The following is a 9,063-nucleotide window of genomic DNA, read 5'->3' as shown; positions in this document are numbered from 1 at the left end:
GGACCACCACGTCGCCTCGTCAGGGGAGGAGTCGTAGCAGGTCCTAAGATGCCGTGGTCCACCCGGCGGAACGGTGGACCAGCGGGATCGCGCCCGTGAATAGGCGCTGCGGAACAACCCGAGCAATACATCGAGCCACGGCCTTTTTGGACTCGTCGATACCTTCATGTCGCGTCGCGCACACCAACGTTACACTTTAACAACAAGCAGCTGCTCATTCAGCTTCTTTTGTTCACGTTGTGGAACCTTCACAAAGCCGCTGCTATGCTGGTGCGACACCGCCTCCTTCTGGAGGACGCCTCTAATTACACCAACCGCGCTGAATACTTTATTTATTCTTTTCATCAACATTCACAATATTACACCTTACACACACTTTCAACTTGCATCCCTTGATACTTGTTTAAACTTGTTGATGGTCTGGCTAAAACATTTAAAATGTATCCATTTGCACAAGCCAGGGTTGTAAAACATTAGATTGTATTTCTACTGTTTGAATGCGCAAATTAACACTTTGGATTTCCCTTCTATTGTGTCCGAATTTACTTGTAATTTGGTATTGTTCGGGAGATACTCTGGACCTCTGATAGTCACACAGACATTGAAAATAAGGTATAGTATTCCTTAGAAGTGTCATTTCTTTATTTATTTTTGTTATCCCCGATATTAAACACGACATCCTCCTTTGTTTTGTCTCATTTTAATCATTGAGAATGTTAGGGGCCACTAAGTTAATTAGCAGTAGATTGAAACCGAGGTAAATTCTGTATTAATACTACGTCATCAATTAAGGTGGTATTAATTCAAATCATGCCATAATGACAGCATGTGTTAGAAATCCTACAATTTATTGTTGCAATCCATGAAAATAAGAGGAAAAGCATTTGATGTTGTTGATTTTGTTTTTCTCAGGTTTAGCAGCAGAGCTCAGTGTTCCCTCAGCGTCAGGGTCCTTGGTCTTCTGGAGGTGAATATAGTTTAGTTGAGGTGTTTATATCCAAAGAGGTGAAAGCTGTGGAAATATTCAACCTGGACTACCTGTAAAAGGGAGAATACAGGTTGATGTGGAAAAGACAGGCTCACCACTGGATTCCTCAAAGGCTGCAGCTCAACTTATTCATTATTCATAGTTTGGAGGCTCTAGGCACTGGCTGTCTTCTTGCCTGGTAACCACCCTCAAATAAAGACATGTTTTTTATTTAAAGACTTTTGTTTCGTGAGATCTTTTCACATGCATCTTTAAATAATGCATGAATAAAAGGCGAAGTTCACAGATTTTACAATTAATATTTAGAACGCATACATTTAACTGCTCCACTCGCAAGATGCTGAAATGTTAGGGATTCGATTCCTCATGTTGTGACCGTAGAAGGATATAAACTTTTAGTCACTGTGTTTCTTGTCATGATAGAACTCAGCTGGTATGGGGTCATTTCACTTCACTAATTAAACAAGAGACAATCAGAGATTGCAGACCCTCGCCTCCAATAGACTATTGGATCTTGTGAGACAGTAAACAGGGCTTCCGGATCAGAGGGGCCAAACCTGCGCTAGCTTGCTGCTCCGGAACAGGAAAAGCTACAACTACAACAGTAACATATATGAAACTAGAATGAACTATGAGTGTGCACACCAAATTTGAAGTCTCTAGCTCCAAAATTGAGGTCAGGATGGACTCCTGAAAAATGCCGATGAGCTCATATATGACGTCATTCTAGTGAAAGATAAAAGGCTCCTGGGTCCTCGCGAGAACTGCCGGGCGCGGTGGCGTGCGCCTGTAATCCCAGCCAAGCCTATACCGGGAGGCGGGCCGGCTGTCGGATCGCTTGAGCTCAGGGCCTGGGCTGCAGCGGGCTATGACGATCATTCCGATCGGGCGTCCGCGCTCGATGTGGTGCGCCTCGGGGACCGGGGACCACCACGTCGCCTCGTCAGGGGAGGAGTCGTAGCAGGTCCTAAGATGCCGTGGTCCACCCGGCGGAACGGTGGACCAGCGGGATCGCGCCCGTGAATAGGCGCTGCAGAACAACCCGAGCAATACATCGAGCCACAGCCTTTTTGGACTCGTCGATACCTTCATGTCGCGTCGCGCACACCAACGTTACACTTTAACAACAAGCAGCTGCTCATTCAGCTTCTTTTGTTCACGTCGTGGAACCTTCACAAAGCCGCTGCTATGCTGGTGCGACACCGCCTCCTTCTGGAGGACGCCTCTAATTACACCAACCGCGCTGAATACTTTATTTATTCTTTTCATCAACATTCACAATATTACACCTTACACACACTTTCAACTTGCATCCCTTGATACTTGTTTAAACTTGTTGATGGTCTGGCTAAAACATTTAAAATGTATCCATTTGCACAAGCCAGGGTTGTGAAACATTAGATTGTATTTCTACTGTTTGAATGCGCAAATTAACACTTTGGATTTCCCTTCTATTGTGTCCGAATTTACTTGTAATTTGGTATTGTTCGGGAGATACTCTGGACTCTGAGTATCTAAATGGTCTCTCTCTTCCGGAATTGACGCGTCGTTGCCTACGTCATCACGTTCAGCTCAGAGGCTATGGCGCTTCCGGTGTGGACGGTGACCCTCGCTTCAACCGCATCTTTCTTCTGTTTCTGCTGCTTCTGCGTTCGTTATCGACGCGGAGGGACCGTGCTTTGGAAGCGACTGTTTAGCAAACTAATGGCCCGAACGGAGAAGCCGTTGTTCCGAATTGCGTGAGTATAAGACGACCTTATCTCATAAGACTCGGTTGTTATCGCGGTGAGTGTAGTTAGCATAGCATAATAGCATCTAGCCATTCCCAATGAGAGACTATCCCTACCGACTGAATTTAATAAACACATTCCCTTTTCTAAATATATACATACATATATTACGTGTATGTGTTTTAGATAAATATCTAGACTAGGTTCACCTCTTGGCCGGATCTATTTATATTATTGATTGTTTGATTGTTTGTTTATTTCATAGGTACACACTGTATACAAGGACCATTCTTGGCTACATGTACTACAAGAGGCAAATGAGGAAAGCCCGGGAACGTTTTCCAGCTGGCCATTCCACATCTCTGCCGATGGAGATGAACGGTACACAGCAGTTTACCCTCCATTGCCTTTGAGCGTTCAGCACAACAGACTCTTCTGGATGGTTTGCTTTCATGGTGCTGAATAATGGAGGCCATAGAGTTGAAAGAAGCGTCTATTATCCATCCATCCGTTGTACGACCACTCTCTCACCGCCTTGTTCTTCAAAGAAGAGCAGCAAATGAATAATAATAATAATGCATTGGACTTGTATACGCTCGGCTCATAGTGCATTATTCATTCGCTCCACACTTGGTGGTGGTGAAGCTGCGACTGACCCGGGGCAGACTGACGGAAGTGAGGCTTAAACTTGACTTGTTTAAGTTTGGTTGAAGACATTTCACCTCTCATCCAAGAGTCGTCTTCAGTTCTAAATGACCGGTAGAACGTAGTAGAACCAAATAAATGTTCTTTTTGTTCTTCCTATCTGTCTTTATTTTTCCAGTTTGCTGCATTCATCTCAACCCTGATCGGTTTTTTCCTTGTTTTCTGGAGCATTATGCCGTATTATTTAGTGTATTGCACTCCTTAGGGCTAGGTCCTTTCACGTATTGTTATTTTAACTCCTTTTCTCCCTGCAGGCATCAAAATCATCCCCATGGCTGTGCTGTCTGACAACTACAGCTATCTTGTAATGGACACGGCTTCCAGCATTGCAGTTGTTGTAGACCCTGCAGACCCTGAAGCTGTGCAGGTGATTGCCAGTCATCTCCGTTGTGTGTATAATATGTTTTTTTTGGCCAATTTCAGATCTCTTGTCATGCAGAAAATGACCTTTCCTGTTCACCATTGATTTTGAATTGTTTTTAGTGAATGATCGCAGTTTGTAAGTGCGTTCTCAGAAACACACGTTTCAAGCACGAAGCTAAATTCACCGTCAAACATTCTGATGCATTTTGCGGGTCAACGAACTTTCCAGTAAAGTGCTGCTGACGCACTGTTTAATATTGAAGGTTTCGTCTGCCTTGGTTTTCAGGCTGTTCTGAGGGAAGAGGGAGTCACGTTAGAAGCAATACTCTGTACACACAAGCACTGGTGAGTTGCATAGATTTCACATATGAGTGATAAGAGATGGGTTAGAGATTCACTGGTTGTCTGATTTCACCATAGAGACCGGATCCATTGAAAAGACCCGAGTCGGCGTTGGTTGGAGGCCAAAGCGAATTCGTGATTTTCTGATTTTCCGCAATGCTCTTCCATTTGTAGGGATCACAGCGGGGGGAACAAAGAGTTGAAAAGGCTTCACAGCTCATGCAGAGTTTACGGAAGTGCTGCCGATAACATTCCTGGCCTCACACAGTAAGTCCCAACCTGTGCAGTGCAGCATAATAGCCCCCCCCCCCCCCCCCACGCACACACACACCATCCGTCCGAGTGTTCTGAGCCCCGACTTGTTCTCTGTGTCAGAACTCGAAGCAGCTGAATTTCACGGTTAATTATCGTCCTTTGGAAAAGTGTTCTGTCTTGTCTGGGAGGTTGAGAATGGACGATTCGATAGAATGGAGGTGTCGCTATATATACAGTATATCGATAGATAGGTACGTACATAGATACTTTATCGATCCCAAATGATCAATAAATATGCAATTAAGTTGCATAACGTCAAAACTATAGGATTCATGGATATTTATTGTAAAAATCAGTGATCTCAAAGAAGTAGCATCTATAATGTTATACAGATACCATGTTTGCGGTATATGAAAGCTTGGTTTTATTATCTGTTTCTGGAAAAGAGGCGTGTAACTCGTACATCAACTGTGTTGCAATGATTCCCGTTTTCTTTTCTGTGTTCCAGCGCGCTCTCCCACGAGGACTCGGTAACATTTGGCCGGATTCGCTTTAAGGCCCTCTTCACTCCTGGACACACAGTGGGTCACATGATCTACCTCCTGGATGGTCAGTCCATCGGCGGCCCCTCCAGCCTCTTTTCTGGTGACCTGGTGTTCCTCTCGGGATGCGGTGAGTTAAAATGAAGCATAATCCATAGGAAGGATCACACACAGCGTTCTCTTTTTCGGAACAGTTTGTATTTTTCCGTGTCGCTAATGGAGGCGCAGGACATACGAGACGACAGAGATGTCTGTCTGTGGAATCATCATAAACCAAATGCAGGCTTTTGTACCTGCTAATTAGCCACTGAATAATGGCAAGGAGCTTCCAGATGCAATCCATTATGCTAACATGTGTCTTTTATTTCGGTCAGTCACATCTTATCTTTGCATCATTGCTCCTTCCACTGAGGATGTGAGAGATGCAGGGAGAAGACACAAAATGAATGCCCCTGAAACCCCCTTCTCCTTGTTCCATATCCTCCATTGTAGTAAAGAGGGAACGTGTTCTGGGTCACAGGAGGAGATCAGACGCACAGAGGAGTTAGTTAGCATGAATTAGGGACATTTTTTTAAAAGACTTTCCTGCAGCTTCACATTTCAATTTGTCAATTTCTAATGCAATTAAAAGTTGGTCGTTCAAATGCAGACATGATAACCTCTAAAATGGTTTTGTTAATTGTTTGTGTTAGGAAACCATTTTGTTTTTTTCCAGGAAGGATGTTTGAAGGCAACGCCACAACCATGCTCTCCTCTCTCAACGTGGTCGCCTCCTTGAGTGATGACACTCTATTATGGCCGGGTAAGGAAGCCCTTCTCAGTTATCAGAGAGCTGCACAGCTTCTGATTGTGCGGATGCCGGTGGGCATTATTTTTTCTGTTAACTGGCTGTCCTTCAGGTCATGAGTATGCAGAGGAGAACCTGCTGTTTGCTGCTCAGGTCGAGCCACGCAACGCGACCAGGGAGAACAAGTATCAGTGGGTGATGCAGCAGCGAGGCCAAAAGCTGTCTACGGTGAGAATTGTTATGCCTCTAAAGCAGTGGTTCTCAAATGGTGGGGCGCGCACTGCGATGTCAGGGGGGGCGCCCGTGACCTCGGAGAAAATATTTTTTTTGCCTTACGAGAGTAAAGTGTAATTGCACATCCACTCCAGTAGTTGGCAGTGGCGCCCTGATTGTCAGAGTGCGCGCAGGGAGGATTAGCAGAAGAAGAGCGGTTGTAAACAATATGCGGTGGGAGAAGAAGAAAGACTTGACTTCCTCATTTTCTGTTGCACACTAAAAAAAATTGTAATAAAGTTATTCTTTGTTGTAAGTTGATCTATGTTTCTTTCTTTTTCATAATTCTTTGTATGTTAATAAGAAGGATACAAGAGTGTTTTTTTTTTTCGGGGGGGGCGAAATGTTTTTTTCTTCCTCGGGGGGGCGGAACAGAAAATAATTGAGAAGCACTGCTCTAAAGCGTCCCAGAAGGAATCCACGCTGCCCAGCAACAGGGAAGAAAGGCTTATCCCATGTCTACATGCATGTGCAGCGTTATTGAAAGGATGTTGGCGCTCATCTCTCTGCGTGTCTTCTCCAGTGTCCCTCCACCATCGGGGAAGAGAAGCTGTACAACCCCTTCCTCCGCAGCCACTCCGCCGAGCTCCACCTGTTCCTGGGCATCCAGCGGTACCAGGACGAAGACTGGACGCAGTTCAGAGCCCGCGTTCTGGAGGAGCTGCGAAAACGTAAAGACCTCTTCAGCAGGCGATAGCGAGCCGAACAGAGGACAGTAAAGTACCGTCGATGGGAGCGCTGGGATTCCGTACGGGAAAACAAGTTCCATGAACTTGAATGGGCATTAAGTTTTGATCTTCATCAGCCTGCACCAGAGAACACTAGGAACATAATTAAATACGGTATGTTGTTGTTGCTCTTTGTTGACAAACAAGGCTGTATTCATTTTGTTCCTCTTTAAATGCATAACAACAATGTGGAAGTAGCTTTCTGTCATTTTACAAGTAGGTACAACCCGATGTCTAAATTTTGTGTGTTAAAATATAGGTCTGGAAAATACACAGGTCGATTTAGCGGAGTGTTTGTTTGAATACAACAAGTCCAGCTATTTAAAAACAGTCTGTTGATTTTACATTTATAGCGCCGATTAAGAGGAATGAACCTGTCCATGAAATACGTTTTGTCTTGAGGTTTAGATTGTGAATATTTTGTTGTATTATTATTTTCATCAGTAACGGTACTGTGTTAAAATCGGCACAATCGGGGGGACACAACACTGCTCGGCTAGAATAACATGAGCCAAATATTCTACCTTTTTATGTCCAACAATTTTTCTCTTATAGATAAGTGAAGAAAGGACAATAATTTTTCTGAGTAGGCCCCACTGTAAAGAATAAGAACATCCTTGTTTGTGCATTTGAGCCTTGTTCCACATTTAGAGTTCTTAGTTGTTACAAATATGTGAACATTAGTGAAGGGTTTGGTGGTTTCTATTGATGGAACGTGACTGAATTGTTGAGGAACAACCTGTAGAATTACTCGTATCTCCAAATTATTAGAATGAAGCTCATTTATTCAAGCAATCTGTAGCCATACGCTATTTTCAGTCAGGTTTGAATGCACGTGTGTAATATTTAAGAGTGAGATGGTGATGAAATATATTTTTTCTTTTCTAAATTATTAAAAGAAATATATATCAGAAACAATGTTGATGTAACCAAATTGACAATGTTTTTTTTTTCTCAATGCGGATTGCACACATTTTCTAATATACTAGAGAATATATTGTACTGTACTGTGACCTGGCAATGAAAGAAGATTGTATTGGTGTAATAAAGGCTGTCTTCTTCCCATGCACATTTATCTTACTTCTTCATATGTGTTAAAACCCTTTAAACTTTTGAGATTTGAACAGTCACTGGATTCCTCTGTAGTTTCTAGAGGAAGACTCGTACTAACTAAAGCAATTTGTCCCTTGGTAATTGTCGAAAGTGTTATTCTGTTGTGCAATGCAAAATCGCACCATATTTGCATATGTCTGAACAGCTTCACATAACAAACTGCTTTACTTCAGGTTATGTTTTAATGAGGAGCTATGAACTGAGCTGTCTGTGCTCAAAATTTGACAGCTGAGTTATTTTTTCCCCAGTGCCATGGCTTCCCGCAGTTTAAACGCTAGTCTGACCTACTTTATGCACATGTACATTACACACTAACAGAAACAAACGGGTGAGCTGAACTTTCTTGTTTCACCAGTGTAAATTCAAGCTGTGTCTTCTTAATGAATCACAGGGATAATTAGAGGTACAAGGAACACATCAAAGCTGTTTGATTTCTCTTCCATAAAGACGGTACCTCTGAAATCCAATCATGCACTTGAGTCTTAAAACCACCAAGTATACACAGACTGAATAATAAAAAAAATTAACATTTAAATCTATCACGTCGCCTCAATTAATAGAAATGAATTCAAGTACAATTGATTATGTCTTCCAGAACAACGGGTATTAATAGTTCCATTTAATCACATTAAATCTGAAATGCTTTCTTGCTGCGATGCATATCTTTAATAAAATCATATAATGGTTGACTAACTGTTGAAAGCATCTGATGATAGCCTAAAACTGTTAGTGATCATATTTTACAGATTAAGTATTTTTGTAATCTTAAATTTAATAAAATATTGATGCACTATTAAGCGCTGTTGCCTCACAGCAAGAAAGTCGCAGGTTTGAATCTGACTTGAGGCCTTTCTGAGAGGAGTTTGCATGTTCTTCCCGTGCCTGCGTGGGTTCTCTCCGGGTTCTCCGGCTTCCTCCCACCAGCAAAAACCTGCAAATTAGGTGAATTGGTTACGCTAAATTGCCCATAGGTGTGTGTGTGTGTGTGTGTATGATTGTCTGTCTGTGTGTGGCCCTGCACTGAACTGGCGGCTTGTCCAGGGTGTACCCCGCCTCTCGCCCATTGACTGCTGCATGGGAGCTCCAACATGACCTGCGAGCCGGTAACGGACAAAGCGGTTAAGAAGATGAATGAATGAATTTCACACAACCCGGGGTCACTGAATCGGGTTTGAATGGTGTCATGAATTACACAAGACCAAAGTATGGTATTTCTTTTAAGGGGCGAAATGCTAGA

General features: G+C 43.1%; 1 protein-coding gene across 1 annotated transcript; it reads left to right on the top strand.

Moving 5' to 3' along the window:
• The first annotated feature begins 2,569 nt into the window (after positions 1 to 2,569).
• On the top strand, positions 2,570 to 6,682 carry LOC137916324 (probable hydrolase PNKD). The gene is made up of 9 exons (XM_068759368.1): positions 2,570 to 2,727; positions 2,984 to 3,099; positions 3,678 to 3,790; positions 4,073 to 4,131; positions 4,303 to 4,395; positions 4,892 to 5,055; positions 5,641 to 5,727; positions 5,825 to 5,940; positions 6,509 to 6,682. Exons 1-9 carry the CDS (start codon positions 2,570 to 2,572, stop codon positions 6,680 to 6,682), a joined length of 1,080 nt encoding a protein of 359 aa, XP_068615469.1.
• The last annotated feature ends 2,381 nt before the right edge of the window (positions 6,683 to 9,063 follow it).

The sequence above is a fragment of the Brachionichthys hirsutus genome, unplaced genomic scaffold, assembly GCF_040956055.1.
Source record: "Brachionichthys hirsutus isolate HB-005 unplaced genomic scaffold, CSIRO-AGI_Bhir_v1 contig_1093, whole genome shotgun sequence".
Lineage (NCBI taxonomy): Eukaryota > Metazoa > Chordata > Actinopteri > Lophiiformes > Brachionichthyidae > Brachionichthys > Brachionichthys hirsutus.
The sequence above is the reverse complement of the archived record's forward strand: the minus strand, read 5'-3'. Positions and strand labels throughout refer to the sequence as shown.

Bases quoted from the DNA above. Each gene is read 5' to 3' on its own strand.
- LOC137916324 (XM_068759368.1), top strand. From the start codon at position 2,570: ATGGCGCTTCCGGTGTGGACGGTGACCCTCGCTTCAACCGCATCTTTC. The intron at 3,791-4,072 runs GTGATTGCCAGT...CTTGGTTTTCAG, and splicing joins CAGACCCTGAAGCTGTGCAG to GCTGTTCTGAGGGAAGAGGG. The intron at 5,941-6,508 runs GTGAGAATTGTT...TGTCTTCTCCAG, and splicing joins GAGGCCAAAAGCTGTCTACG to TGTCCCTCCACCATCGGGGA.